Source organism: Leiobunum rupestre, chromosome 2 (assembly GCF_980474605.1).
Source record: "Leiobunum rupestre chromosome 2, qqLeiRupe1.1.hap1, whole genome shotgun sequence".
Taxonomy (NCBI): Eukaryota; Metazoa; Arthropoda; class Arachnida; order Opiliones; family Sclerosomatidae; genus Leiobunum; species Leiobunum rupestre.
In genome coordinates this window covers 71,695,933-71,716,285 of record NC_143385.1, presented here as the reverse complement: position 1 = coordinate 71,716,285, position 20,353 = coordinate 71,695,933, and the positions used below count along the sequence as shown (strand labels likewise).

Below are 20,353 nucleotides of genomic sequence, written 5' to 3'. Positions count from 1 at the left end.
TCCAGCAAAGTTGATTTGCAAAATAAATATTATTATTATTAAATTAACTTTCCTCGATCTGTCATGATTGCTTCTTTCAAAAAGTGGACTAGCAGATCAGATTTTACCGCGGATTTTCCCGTCCATATAGAGACTGACGCACTGTCGCCATCTAGAGACGAACCACGGAAACAAAGGTTACAAAATATAATTTTTTTACACGTCCTCGATTGGTCCAAAGGACGATATACATAAAACGTCATACATTACGTCAAGAATCACAAGAATATTTAAATCTGTCGTCTGCTATTTCATTCAATACGCAGTCGGACACTGGGATTACTTTAATCGATAATAAATATATAATAGTTAATCAAATATTAATTTCTTATTATAAAATTCGTTGCTATGCGGTGGTATCATGTTCCATCGCTTTTAGCGGTATTTTTGGCGTTCTTGGCTGTAGAAACCAAAGTATAATGTCGTTAATTTGCAAAGGCTTAGAGTAAAAATTTTAAATTGTATTACTCATTATATTATAATTTAGGCCCAGTACGAAGATGTACGGTGCAAATGCGTTTGCCCCAGTTCCAAAATTGTAAACGGCTCCGATGATAATAACCGCAAACTTTACATCGGCAATGTCATTCCAAGCAACTGGTACTAGCTGGTTCCGGTTTCATGTGCCATTAACTTAACCATTAATTCCTAACAATTTATTTTTATTAGCAATTGTGATGGAGTCGTTCTACCGCAAGCAGTAGAAGAAGTGAGACTCAAATCCAAAGAATTTTGCCCCCGATGTGAATGTAAATATGAAAGCCGTAACACAACAACAATCAGGGTATAAATAGCCTTAATTTATCAACCTAACGAATCTAATTAAAAGATTTTTCTTATTAAATAGGTTGTTGTAATTCTGATAATATGGGTGATATCATTGCTTGTAGTCTATATGCTGTTCCTTATGTGCCTAGAACCCCTTCTAAATAAACGAAGAGGAGCTATGAATGCTTATACAGAACACATGAACGAAGAAGTCAATATGGTCTGTCATCTATTCCGTAGATAATCAAAATGTTTACAAAAATATAAAAACAATCTTAACTTGGGCTTTAGCAGGATGAACCTCTACCAACTGCGGCAATCAGTCGGCCAGCCAGAATGGCTGCATCGGGAGTTGCGAGCGGCAATGTTCTGAACAGAGTCGGTCTGCAGCAAGATCGTTGGAAGCAGCAAGTTCAAGAACAGCGAAGAAACATCTACGATAGGCATACAATGCTCAATTAGCTTTTTTCTCGTATCGAAAGAACAATTTGATATTTATGAAACTTTATAACAAAAATCAATTTATTATCGTTGCGTGCGTGTATGTGTACGTTGTTACTAGATCGAAGATTTTTTAGTCATTTTTATTTAAATTAAAATCTTTGGCCTAACGATTAACGTTTTGTTTTGGCTAATTTCCGGCCCCCAGCAGCCATTATCAAAACAATCCCAAATTAATCTTTTAAAAAAATAATAATAATGTTGGTTTTAATTTTCTCTAAACCTAATCTTTTATATCACTATTTAGTATCATTTAAACTGTACGCTACCTTCTTTTGTAATAATAAAAATTTTCAGTCGTAAATTTGTACAGTAGTTAATATTCTTCTTGTAAAAATTAAAATATACTCTTGTTGTATAAGTTCATAAGGCCTTAGACACCAAATGTTCTGTAAGTTTATATACATAAAGATATAAATGTAAAAATCAATGGGGAAATTTTTTACAATATTTCAAAGTAATAGATGTCGCTTTCAACTTTTATTAATCAACAAAGACCTTGAAAATTAGAAAACCACCATATTTTTTTCCAAATTGTTGTCGTTACCATGGCAACCGAAAGGGGACGTTTTTGGCGCGAGATCCCGAAATCTTTTTTTTCCTTATTTTATCAATCGTAGTTGAAAGCGCGGTAGAAGTAGGGGACCTTGGATCGTTATTGGGTACGTGTACGAAGGACCTGTCGCTTTCCGTCGTGGTTTTTAAATAACCTGACCCAAAAGAGCAATAAGAGACAAGGTTATCATGCGACGGTGTCGTTGTCAGTCCGGTTCTGACCAAACGGGTGTTTTTGACAACCTGGGAGGGATTAGCTGAGATGAGACAGCAATACATAGGTAAATATTTTTGTTGCTTAATCCTAATGTATCGGCTTAGGTGTTGTGTGGAACAGGGTTGCCAAGGTCGGGGAAATCATGGAATTTAAAAATAGGCCTAAAAGTAGGTCTAAAAAACTTGGGGAATTTAAAGAATTTGTTAAAAGTCAGGGAATTTAAAGAATTGGTCAAAAGTAGGGGAATTTAAAGGATTTGTAAAAAGTACGGGATGTCAAAGAATTTGTAAAAATTCAGGAAATTGAAAGAAATTTTAAAAAAATAAGGAAATTTAAAAATTTGTAAAAAGTCAGGCAATTTAATGAATTTGTTAAAAAAACAAAATTAGATATTTATACTGCAAATTTTATTCTATTTTATTGAATTTCGAATAAAAGTAAAATGTAAAGCAATGATTCTGAAATGGGCTCCTTTAAAAACTCTAGGGACTCCACGAGATTTTGATTTATGGAAATCAGTATAAATCATCACACAAAATTTTTAAAATAAAATAACGTTTCTTAATTTTCTTAAACTTTTTTCAAGCGAGATTTCCACGATAAATTTGAAATTGAGGTGACAAAGGTTGAGAACAACTTATGTATATTTCAAAATTGTCTATTTTTGACATCATTAGGGAAACGTCTTTGAATTTGGAGTTGAAAATATTATGGCAATATTGCGGACATATTGTGGCAGCCCTGTAGTTTAAATAAGTCTCCAAGAGTTCCAATTCCAAACGAAGAGTAAGAACACGACCAGAGTTTAGCTCTAGTCCCAGATCGAACGAAGAGTTTTGTAGTTAATGAGCCAAGAGACCAAAAGGGGGCGCCTTCCTGAAGAGTACTTACACCTTAATCTAATTTCGATAAGCAGTCTCTCGACCAAATGCCGGAAGTTTAGATACGGAGGATCGATTTCATTTTATGGGAAAACCTGAATTGCAATTATTAAGAGACTTTTGCATCGCTCCTCGAAACCAAACAATGAACTCTGATAGTTGTATCAATGATCATTATAAAATGATTAAAAATAGAATGACTAAATTGTTTAAATAATTTAATAATTTAATTTCATAATTTTTAATCCACTTCAATCACGGTTTAATCCATTTCAATCAATAATTAGTCAATTTCAATCAATAATTAGTCAATTTCAATCAATAATTAGTCAATTTCAATCAATAATTAGTCAATTTCCATAAAGATTTGGTCATTTCAATCTTGATTTAATCTCAATCTTGATTTAATCATAAAATCTCAATAAGATTTAATCATAAAATCTCAATAAGATTTAATCATAAAATCTCAATAAGATTTAATCATAAAATCTCAATAAGATTTAATCATAAAATCTCAATAAGATTAAATCATAAAATCTCAATAAGATTTAATTATAAAATCTCAATAAGATTTAATTATAAAATCTCAATAAGATTTAATCATAAAATCTCAATAAGATTAAATCATAAAATCTCAATAAGATTTAATCATAAAATCTCAATAAGATTTATCCATATCATTTCAGTAACGATTTAATCATTTCATTTCAATACCGATATAATCATATCATTTCAGTAACGATTTAATCATTTCATTTCAATAACGATTTAATCATATCATTTCAATAACGATTTAATCATATCATTTCAGTAACGATTTAATCATTTCATTTTCAATAACGATTTAATCATATCATTTCAATAACGGTTTAATCATATCATTTCAGTAACGATTTAATCATATAATTTCAGTAACGATTTAATCATATCATTTCAATACCGATATAATCATATCATTTCCATAACGATTTAATCATTTCATTTCAATAACGATTTAATCATATCATTTCAATAACGATTTAATCATATACTTTCAATAACGATTTAATCATATCATTTCAGTAACGATTTAATCATATCATTTCAGTAACGATTTAATCATATCATTTCAATAACGATTTAATCATATAATTTCAGTAACGATTTAATCATTTCATTTCAATAACGATTTAATCATATACTTTCAGTAACGATTTAATCATTTCATTTCAATAACGATTTAATCATTTCATTTCAATAACGATTTAATCATTTCATTTCCATAACGATTTAATCATTTCATTTCAATAACGATTTAATCATTTCATTTCAATAACGATTTAATCATTTCATTTCAATAACGATTTAATCATTTCATTTGAATAACGATTTAAACGTATTATTTCAATAACGATTTAATCATTTCATTTCAATAACGATTTAATCATTTCATTTCAATAACGATTTAAACGTATTATTTCAATAACGATTTAATAATTTTAATAACGATTTACTAATTTCAATAACGATTGAATCATTTCATTTCAATAACGATTTAAACGTTTCATTTCAATAACGATTTAATCATTTCATTTCAATAATGATTTAAACGTATCATTTCAATAACGATTTATTAATTTAAGTAACGATTTAATAATTCAAATAACGATTTACTAATTTAAATAACGATTTAATAACTTAAATAAAGATTTAATAATTTAAATAAAGATTTAATAATTTAAATAAAGATTTAATAAATTCAATGCCGATTTAATTATTTCAATCCCGATTTAATAATTTCAATGCCGATTTAATAACTTTAATCCCGATTTAATAATTTTATTCCCGATTTAATTATTTCAATAACGATTTAATAATTTCAATGCCGATTTAATCTTTTAATCCCGATTTAATAATTTCATTCACGATTTAATCATATCAATAACGATTTAATCATATCAATAACGATTTAATCATATCAATAACGATTTAATCATATCAATAACAATTTAATCATATCAATAACGATTTAATCATATCATTTCAATAACGATTTAATCATATCATTTCAATAACGATTTAATCCTATCATTTCAATAACGATTTAATCATATCATTTCAATAACGATTTAATCATATCATTTCAATAACGATTTAATCATATCATTTCAATAACGATTTAATCATATCAATAACGATTTAATCATATCAATAACGATTTAATCATATCATTTCAATAACGATTTAATCATATCATTTCAATAACGATTTAATCATATCATTTCAATAACGATTTAATCGTATCATTTCAATAACGATTTAATCGTATCATTTCAATAACGATTTAATCATATCATTTCAATAACGATTTAATCATATCATTTCAATAACGATTTAATCATATCATTTCAAAAACCATTTAATAATTTCAATAACAATTTAATCATTGCAATAACGATTTAATCATTTCAATGCCAATTTAATCATTTCAATAACGATTTAATCATTTCAATGCCGATTTAATCATTTTAATCCCGATTTAATCATTTCATTCCCGATTTAATCATTTCATTCCCAATTTAATCATTTCAATCTCGATTTAATAATTTCAATGCCGATTTAATAATTTTAATCCCGATTTAATAATTTTATTCCCGATTTAATTATTTCAATAACGATTTAATAATTTCAATGCCGATTTAATCTTTTAATCCCGATTTAATAATTTAATTCCCGATTTAATCATATCAATAACGATTTAATCATATCAATAACGATTTAATCATATCAATAACGATTTAATCATATCAATAACAATTTAATCATATCATTTCAATAACGATTTAATCATATCATTTCAATAACGATTTAATCATATCATTTCAAAAACAATTTAATAATGTCAATAACATTTTAATCATTGCAATAACGATTTAATCATTTCAATGCCGATTTAATCATTTCAGTAACGATTTAATCATTTCATTTTCAATAACGATTTAATCATATCATTTCAATAACGATTTAATCATATCATTTCAGTAACGATTTAATCATATAATTTCAGTAACGATTTAATCATATCATTTCAATACCGATATAATCATATCATTTCCATAACGATTTAATCATTTCATTTCAATAACGATTTAATCATATCATTTCAATAACGATTTAATCATATACTTTCAATAACGATTTAATCATATCATTTCAATAACGATTTAATCATATAATTTCAATAACGATTTAATCATTTCATTTCAATAACGATTTAATCATTTCATTTCCATAACGATTTAATCATTTCATTTCAATAACGATTTAATCATTTCATTTCAATAACGATTTAATCATTTCATTTGAATAACGATTTAAACGTATTATTTCAATAACGATTTAATCATTTCATTTCAATAACGATTTAAACGTATTATTTCAATAATGATTTAATAATTTTAATAACGATTTACTAATTTCAATAACGATTGAATCATTTCATTTCAATAACGATTTAAACGTTTCATTTCAATAACGATTTAATCATTTCATTTCAATAACGATTTAAACGTATTATTTCAATAACGATTTAATCATTTCATTTCAATAATGATTTAAACGTATCATTTCAATAACGATTTATTAATTTAAGTAACGATTTAATAATTCAAATAACGATTTACTAATTTAAATAACGATTTAATAACTTAAATAAAGATTTAATAATTTAAATAAAGATTTAATAATTTAAATAAAGATTTAATAAATTCAATGCCGATTTAATTATTTCAATCCCGATTTAATAATTTCAATGCCGATTTAATAATTTTAATCCCGATTTAATAATTTTATTCCCGATTTAATTATTTCAATAACGATTTAATAATTTCAATGCCGATTTAATCTTTTAATCCCGATTTAATAATTTCATTCACGATTTAATCATATCAATAACGATTTAATCATATCAATAACGATTTAATCATATCAATAACGATTTAATCATATCAATAACGATTTAATCATATCAATAACAATTTAATCATATCAATAACGATTTAATCATATCATTTCAATAACGATTTAATCATATCATTTCAATAACGATTTAATCATATTATTTCAATAACGATTTAATCATATCATTTCAATAACGATTTAATCATATCATTTCAATAACGATTTAATCATATCAATAACGATTTAATCATATCAATAACGATTTAATCATATCATTTCAATAACGATTTAATCATATCATTTCAATAACGATTTAATCATATCATTTCAATAACGATTTAATCATCATTTCAATAACGATTTAATCATATCATTTCAATAACGATTTAATCATATCATTTCAATAACGATTTAATCATATCATTTCAATAACGATTTAATCATATCATTTCAATAACGATTTAATCATATCATTTCAATAACGATTTAATCATATCATTTCAATAACGATTTAATCATATCATTTCAATAACGATTTAATCATATCATTTCAATAACGATTTAATCATATCATTTCAATAACGATTTAATCATATCATTTCAAAAACCATTTAATAATTTCAATAACAATTTAATCATTGCAATAACGATTTAATCATTTCAATGCCGATTTAATCATTTCAATAACGATTTAATCATTTCAATGCCGATTTAATCATTTTAATCCCGATTTAATCATTTCATTCCCGATTTAATCATTTCAATCTCGATTTAATAATTTCAATGCCGATTTAATAATTTTAATCCCGATTTAATAATTTTATTCCCGATTTAATTATTTCAATAACGATTTAATAATTTCAATGCCGATTTAATCTTTTAATCCCGATTTAATAATTTAATTCCCGATTTAATCATACCAATAACGATTTAATCATATCAATAACGATTTAATCATATCAATAACGATTTAATCATATCAATAACAATTTAATCATATCATTTCAATAACGATTTAATCATATCATTTCAATAACGATTTAATCATATCATTTCAAAAACAATTTAATAATTTCAATAACAATTTAATCATTGCAATAACGATTTAATCATTTCAATGCCGATTTAATCATTTCAATAACGATTTAATCATTTCAATAACGATTTAATCATTTCAATTCAATAACGATTTAATCATTTCATTTCAATAACGATTTAATCATTTCATTTGAATAACGATTTAAACGTATTATTTCAATAACGATTTAATCATTTCATTTCAATAACGATTTAAACGTATTATTTCAATAATGATTTAATAATTTTAATAACGATTTACTAATTTCAATAACGATTGAATCATTTCATTTCAATAACGATTTAAACGTTTCATTTCAATAACGATTTAATCATTTCATTTCAATAACGATTTAAACGTATTATTTCAATAACGATTTAATCATTTCATTTCAATAATGATTTAAACGTATCATTTCAATAACGATTTATTAATTTAAGTAACGATTTAATAATTCAAATAACGATTTACTAATTTAAATAACGATTTAATAACTTAAATAAAGATTTAATAATTTAAATAAAGATTTAATAATTTAAATAAAGATTTAATAAATTCAATGCCGATTTAATTATTTCAATCCCGATTTAATAATTTCAATGCCGATTTAATAATTTTAATCCCGATTTAATAATTTTATTCCCGATTTAATTATTTCAATAACGATTTAATAATTTCAATGCCGATTTAATCTTTTAATCCCGATTTAATAATTTCATTCACGATTTAATCATATCAATAACGATTTAATCATATCAATAACGATTTAATCATATCAATAACGATTTAATCATATCAATAACGATTTAATCATATCAATAACAATTTAATCATATCAATAACGATTTAATCATATCATTTCAATAACGATTTAATCATATCATTTCAATAACGATTTAATCATATTATTTCAATAACGATTTAATCATATCATTTCAATAACGATTTAATCATATCATTTCAATAACGATTTAATCATATCAATAACGATTTAATCATATCAATAACGATTTAATCATATCATTTCAATAACGATTTAATCATATCATTTCAATAACGATTTAATCATATCATTTCAATAACGATTTAATCATCATTTCAATAACGATTTAATCATATCATTTCAATAACGATTTAATCATATCATTTCAATAACGATTTAATCATATCATTTCAATAACGATTTAATCATATCATTTCAATAACGATTTAATCATATCATTTCAATAACGATTTAATCATATCATTTCAATAACGATTTAATCATATCATTTCAATAACGATTTAATCATATCATTTCAATAACGATTTAATCATATCATTTCAATAACGATTTAATCATATCATTTCAAAAACCATTTAATAATTTCAATAACAATTTAATCATTGCAATAACGATTTAATCATTTCAATGCCGATTTAATCATTTCAATAACGATTTAATCATTTCAATGCCGATTTAATCATTTTAATCCCGATTTAATCATTTCATTCCCGATTTAATCATTTCAATCTCGATTTAATAATTTCAATGCCGATTTAATAATTTTAATCCCGATTTAATAATTTTATTCCCGATTTAATTATTTCAATAACGATTTAATAATTTCAATGCCGATTTAATCTTTTAATCCCGATTTAATAATTTAATTCCCGATTTAATCATACCAATAACGATTTAATCATATCAATAACGATTTAATCATATCAATAACGATTTAATCATATCAATAACAATTTAATCATATCATTTCAATAACGATTTAATCATATCATTTCAATAACGATTTAATCATATCATTTCAAAAACAATTTAATAATTTCAATAACAATTTAATCATTGCAATAACGATTTAATCATTTCAATGCCGATTTAATCATTTCAATAACGATTTAATCATTTCAATAACGATTTAATCATTTCAATGCCGATTTAATCATTTTAATCCCGATTTAATAATTTAATTCCCGATTTAATCATTTCAATCTCGATTTAATAATTTCAATGCCGATTTAATTATTTTAATCCCGATTTAATCATATCAATAACGATTTAATCATATCAATAACGATTTGAAATGAAATGAAATGAAATGTGGTGTTTATTGTGCATTACAACAGAACAAATAGTACCAACAAGGTAATACACAGAATGAAAAAATACAAAAGTTAATAACTATGAAATTTGTAAAGTGACTAATTTAGATAATTTTAAAAATGTGCGAGAATTTGCATGAGAAAAGATCTAATTGGTTGTTATAAGAGTTACAAGTTTGTTGCATTCTTAAAATGGGGCTAATAGGTTTAGTGCTGGAGAATGTAATTTTTTGACGCGTACAGTGGTTAGGTACGTGAAAATTTAAAGAGGGCGTTAAGTCAGGTATGTGTAAGTTGTTGATTTAATCATATCAATAACGATTTAATCATATCAATAACGATTTAATAATATCAATAACGATTTAATCATATCATTTCAATAACGATTTAATCATATCATTTCAATAACGATTTAATCATATCATTTCAAAAACAATTTAATAATTTCAATAACAATTTAATAATTTCAATGCCGATTTAATAATTTTAATCCCGATTTAATAATTTCATTCCCGATTTAATCATTTCAATCCTGATTTCATAATTTCAATGCCGATTTAATCATTTTAATCCCGATTTAATAATTTATTTCCCGATTTAATCATATCAATAACGATTTAATCATTTCAATAACGATTTAAACGTATCATTTCAATAACGATTTAAACGTATCATTTCAATAACGATTTAAACGTATCATTTCAATAACGATTTAAACGTATCATTTCAATAACGATTTACTAATTTCAATAACGATTTAATCATTTCATTTCAAAAATGATTTAAACGTATTATTTCAATAACGATTTAATCATTTCATTTCAAAAACGATTTAAACGTATTATTTCAATAACGATTTCATCATTTTAATAACGATTTAATCATTTCATTTCAATAACGATTTAATCATTTTAATAACGATTTAATCATTTTAATAACGATTTAATCATTTTAATAACGATTTAATCATTTTAATAACGATTTAATCATTTTAATAACGATTTAATCATTTCATTTCAATAACGATTTAATCATTTTAATAACGATTTAATCATTTCATTTCAATAACGATTTAATCATTTTAATAACGATTTAATCATTTCATTTCAATAACGATTTAAACGTATCATTTCAATAACGATTTAAACGTATCATTTCAATAACGATTTAATCATTTTAATAACGATTTACTAATTTCAATAACGATTTAATCATTTTAATAACGATTTACTAATTTCAATAACGATTTAATCATTTTAATAACGATTTACTAATTTCAATAACGATTGAATCATTTCATTTTAATAACGATTTAAACGTATCATTTCAATAACGATTTAATCATTTCATTTCAATAACGATTTAAACGTATCATTCAAATAACGATTTACTAATTTAAATAACGATATAATAATTTAAATAACGATTTAATAATTTAAATTAAGATTTAATAATTTAAATAAAGATTTAATAAATTCAATGCCGATTTAATCATTTCAATCCCGATATAATCACTTCAATCCCGATATAATCACTTCAAACTTGATTTAATCATTTTAACCTCGATTTAATCACTTCAAACTTGATTTAATCATTTTAACCGCGATTTAATTATTTCAATCGTGATTTCATCATTTCAACCCTGATTTAATTAATGCCAATAATCTTTCCAGTGGTCTGCCCCTTGATGCTAACTCTACTTTTGAAATGGCGAACTAACAATTTGTAAGTGAACAGCAAAGAGAACCAAATTTATTCCGGACGTGGCGAGTGAAAATGTTCTATCGATTTTTCGCAGCGATGTATTTTATTTGAACGCGGGAAACCCTGTGAAGTGCCACGATCCCAGCGTGCGAAAGTTAGCGGGGCTCCTTTGGAAAATACACAACGAATTTTCCCGATATGGCTTCGGTCATTATCAAAGCATCTTCTCCCGTTCTCACTTCCGCGTACAGGCTTAACTATCTCGGTACTTGAACTGCATACAGAGGCCTGAAGATTAGAACAGCATTATCAGAAGGAACTTAACATGTTATAAGTATGACACCGAACCAAAGCTTTATTTGAAGTGAAAGCTATTTTTGGAGATTCCATATCCGAAACAGAGGAAATAATAATAATTATTAATTATTATTATTATTAAGATAATCAGCGCAGACTAATACCTAAAGCACCAAGTCATTCAGCGAATTTTAATGCCTTCTGTTCAGGTGGTCGGGTTACAATGCGTAGCCAACAGCTCCCTACACTCACTAGGACCGTTAAGTTACACAAGTTATAATGGAAAAGGGGAAACCGAAAATATTGTGGGAAAACCTCTTTCCATTTTTACTTACGGACAGTGGCGTAGTGAGGTTATTGGGCGCCGGCCCCAATTTCCGCCATAAAATTCCTTGTTTTTAAACGAAAACTAATCATTATCAATAACAAAATAAATAATAATTTAATTGATATATTAAAAAAAGTTTCCAATATCCGCTTTAATAGTTTAGGCGCCTCTTTGGCGCCCCCCTGACCGTCGGCGCCCGGGGCGTATGCCCCCCTGCCCCCCCTCTGCTTACGGGCCCACTTCAGTTTTACGTAGCTTATAGCCTATACGGGGCACCAACATCAATTTTTAGATTTTAGTTTAAAATTGAGCCCACTCTCGACACAAAATTTAATCTACGCCTCTTTAAATCATGGACTAAATAAGTAGCTTTATTTTTCATTCCCCCACTCCTAAGACCCCTTCTCTAGCCAGGGGCAACCGGATATGAGTTTGAAGTGCCACCTATTTTTTGTTTTAAAATATAATAATCAGCTAGGCTAATACCCTTGGCACCACCTTAAGCCGCATTTTCACTTCCAGTATTTAAGTCACGCGACGCGACGCGATTTGCCAGCGAAATATGGCGCGCGAAGGCTATGTGTGCATCCACCTTTAGTCATCAAGCGACGTTTTATAAAGCCATTAATTCAGGTGGCCGGGTTACAATGCGTAGCAGGGTGGTGGCAAGCCCTTCACGCCACGCGAGCCAACATCTCCCTACACAAACTATTACCGTTAAACTCAACAAGTTTTGATGGAAGGGGAAACCGAAGAGCTCGGGGGATATCCCCTTAAACCAGCGGGGAGAGAACTTGCAAACTCAATGCAGAAGGAGTAGTTCCGAGTTTGTCGTATTCGTCTGCTATTTTTGGGAATATCACAAGCACGCTGGTTTGTTATCCCCCGGATAGAGCTAAAAAATATTAACTTCCGTTTAGCAGTCAGGCGCCACCAGGTGGCTACGTTTCAGGGTCTTTTTGAGTTTTTTCGCTTGTGGAATATCCTCTGCGCTACCTCAGTTCCAAACCTTTTTACAAGAGATTTATCTCCTCCGCGACAAAACGTACTTCGCTTCTGTTTGAGACGTGTATTCCGTTGGATATTTCCCTATCGATAAAAAATATTTCGTCGAGGAAAAAGTATTAGAATATCAAAACACGACGGTCTTCATATCTTAAGCGAATTACCATAGCAAGGTAGCTACATGAATAATTTTCTCGTAAGATAAAGATGACTACACGGCGGTCGGCGGCGTCATGTTAAAAAACCAGTCGCAAAAAGCTTTAGAAATTCCCCTTTTTCTTCATTCCCCCCATACTTTTACCCGGCATCAAGTTTCGTTTGCGCAACCCTCACGCGCATCCTACCTTATGCTATTGGTCTGAATGTCTGTATTCAATGCTCTTTAGTACAACTTATTTGTTTGGTCATCTACTGCGTACTGTTTTTAAAATTTTAACGGATATTTTTTCATGTGTAAGGCTTAGGTAGTTTAGGGCAAATTAAATTGCTGATTTAACTTTTAATTATAATGGTTATTATATATAAAATAATTCTCTATAGGTCCATTTCCTCCACGACAACGTGTAGAACACCCATAGTGAGTCTTTTTAATTAAATCCGTGGTTAAATCGGTCCTACCACACGCTTTAATCCATAGTTTGCATTTCTCATATTTCGTTTTAGGTTAAGGGAATGATAAAAAGGAAACGTTCTTCATATAAGGTTCTTTGTAAAGCTTACTGCTATTTTTACAACCCGTGTGACAACATTTTTTATAGTTTACCATTGTAGATAATTATTCATAAGCTAAACTTAAAACTATTTTAAAAAAATGTAAATAAATTAGGCCTTTGCGCCTTGTGAAGCTCAACACAAACACGCGGAAGATATATTGTAATGTTTACAGCTGACTAGACTCCGCCTCGTGACGCGGTGCACGACGAATAATGCGCATTAAGGACGGAGTGCCCTAACTGGAAGTGGGTTGAAATGAGGGAAGACAACAACATTTTCGGTACAGGCTTTCCTATTCTGGCCGCCGTTCCTTCTCTACTTCTTCCATGATTATACTTCTAAATGGTCCTCATTGGCGTAAACAAAATGGAACGTTAAAAGGAACCACTTATGGACTGCAATGCATGCCATGTTTTTAAATTTATTCAAATTTGTTTAGGGTTTACCTTTTTTTAACCCTTTCCATAATGGACTATTCTACTTATTCATCGTAAACAAAATGGTCCTCGTTGGCATTAACAAAATGGTCCTCGTTGGCGTTAACCAAATGGTCCTCATTGACATTTTCAAAATTGTCGTCATTGGCAAAAACAAAATGGTCCTCATTGACATTAACGGAATAGTCCTCATTGACGTTAACAAAATGGTCCTCGTTGGCGTTAACCAAATGGTCCTCATTGACATTTTCAAAATTATCGTCATTGGCAAAAACAAAATGGTCCTCGTTGGCATTAACAAAATGGTCCTCGTTGGCATTAACAAAATGGTCCTCGTTGGCATTAACAAAATGGTCCTCGTTAGCATTAACAAAATGGTCCTCGTTGGCATTAACAAAATGGTCCTCATTGACATTAACGGAATAGTCCTCATTGACATTTTCAAAATTATCGTCTTTGGCATTAACAAAATGGTCCTCGTTGGCATTAACAAAATGGCCCTCGTTGGCATTAACAAAATGGTCCTCGTTGGCATTAACAAAATGGCCCTCGTTGGCATTAACAAAATGGTCCTCGTTGGCATTAACAAAATGGTCCTCATTGACATTAACGGAATAGTCCTCATTGACGTTAACCAAATGGTCATCGTTGGCATTAACAAAATGGTCCTCGTTGGCATTAACAAAATGGTCCTCGTTGGCATTAACAAAATGGTCCTCATTGACATTAACGGAATAGTCCTCATTGACGTTAACCAAATGGTCCTCGTTGGCATTAACAAAATGGTCCTCGTTGGCATTAACAAAATGGTCCTCGTTGGCATTAACAAAATGGTCCTCATTGACATTAACGGAATAGTCCTCATTGACGTTAACCAAATGGTCCTCGTTGGCATTAACCAAATGGTCCTCGTTGGCATTAACAAAATGGCCCTCGTTGGCATTAACAAAATGGTCCTCGTTGGCATTAACAAAATGGTCCTCGTTGGCATTAACAAAATGGTCCTCATTGACATTAACGGAATAGTCCTCATTGACATTAACGGAATAGTCCTCATTGACGTTAACAAAATGGTCCTCGTTGGCGTTAACCAAATGGTCCTCATTGACATTTTCAAAATTATCGTCATTGGCATTATCAAAATGGTCCTCGTTGGCATTAACAAAATGGCCCTCGTTGGCATTAACAAAATGGTCCTCGTTGGCATTAACAAAATGGTCCTCATTGACATTAACGGAATAGTCCTCATTGACGTTAACCAAATGGTCCTCGTTGGCATTAACAAAATGGTCCTCGTTGGCATTAACAAAATGGTCCTCATTGACATTAACGGAATAGTCCTCATTGACGTTAACCAAATGGTCATCGTTGGCATTAACAAAATGGTCCTCGTTGGCATTAACAAAATGGTCCTCGTTGGCATTAACAAAATGGTCCTCATTGACATTAACGGAATAGTCCTCATTGACGTTAACCAAATGGTCCTCGTTGGCATTAACAAAATGGTCCTCGTTGGCATTAACAAAATGGTCCTCATTGACATTAACGGAATAGTCCTCATTGACGTTAACCAAATGGTCCTCGTTGGCATTAACCAAATGGTCCTCGTTGGCATTAACAAAATGGCCCTCGTTGGCATTAACAAAATGGTCCTCGTTGGCATTAACAAAATGGTCCTCGTTGGCATTAACAAAATGGTCCTCATTGACATTAACGGAATAGTCCTCATTGACGTTAACAAAATGGTCCTCGTTGGCGTTAACCAAATGGTCATCATTGACATTTTCAAAATTATCGTCATTGGCATTATCAAAATGGTCCTCGTTGGCATTAACAAAATGGCCCTCGTTGGCATTAACAAAATGGTCCTCGTTGGCATTAACAAAATGGTCCTCATTGACATTAACGGAATAGTCCTCATTGACGTTAACCAAATGGTCCTCGTTGGCATTAACAAAATGGTCCTCGTTGGCATTAACAAAATGGTCCTCGTTGGCGTTAACAAAATGGTCCTCGTTGGCATTAACCAAATGGTCCTCGTTGGCATTAACAAAATGGCCCTCGTTGGCATTAACAAAATGGTCCTCGTTGGCATTAACAAAATGGTCCTCGTTGGCATTAACAAAATGGTCCTCATTGACATTAACGGTATAGTCCTCATTGACGTTAACAAAATGGTCCTCGTTGGCGTTAACCAAATGGTCCTCATTGACATTTTCAAAATTATCGTCATTGGCATTATCAAAATGGTCCTCGTTGGCATTAACAAAATGGCCCTCGTTGGCATTAACAAAATGGTCCTCGTTGGCATTAACAAAATGGTCCTCATTGACATTAACGGAATAGTCCTCATTGACGTTAACCAAATGGTCCTCGTTGGCATTAACAAAATGGTCCTCGTTGGCATTAACAAAATGGTCCTCATTGACATTAACGGAATAGTCCTCATTGACGTTAACCAAATGGTCATCGTTGGCATTAACAAAATGGTTCTCGTTGGCATTAACAAAATGGTCCTCGTTGGCATTAACAAAATGGTCCTCATTGACATTAACGGAATAGTCCTCATTGACGTTAACCAAATGGTCCTCGTTGGCATTAACAAAATGGTCCTCGTTGGCATTAACAAAATGGTCCTCATTGACATTAACGGAATAGTCCTCATTGACGTTAACCAAATGGTCCTCGTTGGCATTAACCAAATGGTCCTCGTTGGCATTAACAAAATGGCCCTCGTTGGCATTAACAAAATGGTCCTCGTTGGCATTAACAAAATGGTCCTCGTTGGCATTAACAAAATGGTCCTCATTGACATTAACGGAATAGTCCTCATTGACGTTAACAAAATGGTCCTCGTTGGCGTTAACCAAATGGTCATCATTGACATTTTCAAAATTATCGTCATTGGCATTATCAAAATGGTCCTCGTTGGCATTAACAAAATGGCCCTCGTTGGCATTAACAAAATGGTCCTCGTTGGCATTAACAAAATGGTCCTCATTGACATTAACGGAATAGTCCTCATTGACGTTAACCAAATGGTCCTCGTTGGCATTAACAAAATGGTCCTCGTTGGCATTAACAAAATGGTCCTCGTTGGCGTTAACAAAATGGTCCTCATTGACATTAACGGAATAGTCCTCATTGACGTTAACAAAATGGTCCTCGTTGGCATTAACAAAATGGTCCTCGTTGGCATTAACAAAATGGTCCTCATTGACATTAACGGAATAGTCCTCATTGACGTTAACCAAATGGTCCTCGTTGGCATTAACAAAATGGTCCTCGTTGGCATTAACAAAATGGTCCTCGTTGGCGTTAACAAAATGGTCCTCATTGACACTAACGGAATAGTCCTCATTGACGTTAACAAAATGGCCCTCGTTGGCATTAACAAAATGGTCCTCGTTGGCATTAACAAAATGGCCCTCGTTGGCATTAACAAAATGGCCCTCGTTGGCATTAACAAAATGGTCCTCGTTGGCATTAACAAAATGGTCCTCATTGACATTAACGGAATAGTCCTCATTGACGTTAACCAAATGGTCCTCGTTGGCATTAACAAAATGGTCATCGTTGGCATTAACAAAATGGTCCTCGTTGGCATTAACAAAATGGTCCTCATTGACATTAACGGAATAGTCCTCATTGACGTTAACCAAATGGTCCTCGTTGGCATTAACAAAATGGTCCTCGTTGGCATTAACAAAATGGTCCTCGTTGGCATTAACAAAATGGTCCTCATTGACATTAACGGAATAGTCCTCATTGACGTTAACAAAATGGTCCTCGTTGGCGTTAACCGAATGGTCCTCATTGACATTTTCAAAATTATCGTCATTGGCAAAAACAAAATGGTCCTCGTTGGCATTAACCGAGGGGCTGATCACTCCGTGTAATCGGTGTACAGAGCCGTACCTTTGACTGTACTAATGGGATTACGCGTAATCTTTGAAGTCCCTGCCTTTGGCAGTGCTAATCTAAGCGTAATCCGGTGTACAGATTTTCTAAGAGTGGTTAGCCCCTCGGCATTAACAAAATGGTCCTCGTTGGCATTAACAAAATGGTCCTCATTGACATTAACGGAATAGTCCTCATTGACGTTAACCAAATGGTCCTCGTTGGCAATAACAAAATGGTCCTCGTTGGCATTAACAAAATGGTCCTCATTGACATTAACGGAATAGTCCTCATTGACGTTAACCAAATGGTCCTCATTTTCATTTTCCAAATTATTCCTCATCGACATATTAAAAATAGTCATCATTGACATTTTCAAAATGGTCGTCATTGACATTTTCGAAATAGTCCTCATTGGTAGTATCAAAATAGTCCTCATTGACATTTTCAAAATAGTCCTCATTGTAGTATCAAAATAGTCCTCATTGACAGTATCAAAATAGTCCTCATTGACATTTTCAAAATAGTCCTCATTGACATTTTCAAAATAGTCCTCATTGACATTTTCAAAATAGTCCTCATTGACATTTTCCAAATTGTCGCAATTGACAGTATCAAAATAGTCCTCATTGACATTTTCCAAATTGTCGTCATTGACATTTTCGAAATAGTCCTCATTGGTAGTATCAAAATAGTCCTCATTGACATTTTCAAAATAGTCCTCATTGTAGTATCAAAATAGTCCTCATTGACAGTATCAAAATAGTCCTCATTGACATTTTCAAAATAGTCCTCATTGACATTTTCAAAATAGTCCTCATTGACATTTTCAAAATAGTCCTCATTGACATTTTCCAAATTGTCGCAATTGACAGTATCAAAATAGTCCTCATTGACATTTTCCAAATTGTCGTCATTGGCATTTTCAAAATAGGCCCCATTGTCATTTTCAAAATAGTCCTCATTGTCATTTTCAAAATACTCCCCATTGACATTTTCAAAATAGTCCTTATTGTCATTTTCAAAATAGGCCTCATTGTCATTTTCAAATTGGTCCTCTTTGAAATTTTCAAAATAGTCCTCATTGACATTTTCAAAATAATCCTCATTGACATTTTCAAAATAATCCTCATTGACATTTTCAAAATAATCCTCATTGACATTTTCAAAATAATCCTCATTGACATTTTCAAAATTGTCGTCATTGGCATTAACAAAATGGTCCTCGTTGGCATTAACAAAATGGTCCTCATTGACGTTAACCAAATGGTCCTCATTTTCATTTTCCAAATTATTCCTCATCGACCTATTAAAAATAGTCCTCATTGGAATTATCAAAATAGTCCTCATTGACATTTTCAAAATAGTCCTCATTGACATTTTCAAAATAGTCCTCATTGGTAGTATCAAAATAGTCCTCATTGACATTATCAAAATAGTCCTCATTGACATTTTCCAAATTGTCGCAATTGACAGTATCAAAATAGTCCTCATTGACATTTTCAAAATAGTCCTCATTGACATTTTCCAAATTGTCGTCATTGACATTTTCCAAATTGTCGTCATTGACATTATCAAAATAGTCCTCATTGGTAGTATCAAAATACTCCCCATTGACATTTTCAAAATTGTCCTTATTGCCATTTTCAAAATAGGCCTCATTGTCATTTTCAAATTAGTCCTCTTTGAAATTTTCAAAATAGTCCTCATTGACATTTTCAATATAATCTTCATTGAAATTTTCAAAATAATCCTCATTGACATTTTCAAAATAATCCTCATTGACATTTTCAAAATAATCCTCATTGACATTTTTCAAAATAATCCTCATTGACATTTTCAAAATAATCCTCATTGACATTTTCAAAATAGTCCTCATTGGTTGTATCGAAA

The 20,353-nt window shown here is 30.4% G+C and overlaps 1 protein-coding gene across 2 annotated transcripts; it reads left to right on the top strand.

Moving 5' to 3' along the window:
* The first annotated feature begins 284 nt into the window (after positions 1-284).
* Positions 285-1,612, top strand: LOC149958935 (uncharacterized protein CG1161). Of its 2 annotated transcripts, none has more exons than XM_090165097.1 (5): positions 285-453; positions 527-639; positions 709-823; positions 887-1,027; positions 1,102-1,612. In XM_090165097.1, the coding sequence occupies exons 1-5, from the start codon at positions 388-390 to the stop codon at positions 1,267-1,269; spliced, it is 603 nt and encodes a 200-aa protein (XP_090021223.1). In that variant the 5' UTR covers positions 285-387; the 3' UTR covers positions 1,270-1,612. The 2 variants fall into 2 exon arrangements, with proteins under 2 accessions (XP_090021223.1, XP_090021221.1); XM_090165095.1 differs by having other exon boundaries at positions 286-453; positions 1,099-1,612.
* The last annotated feature ends 18,741 nt before the right edge of the window (positions 1,613-20,353 follow it).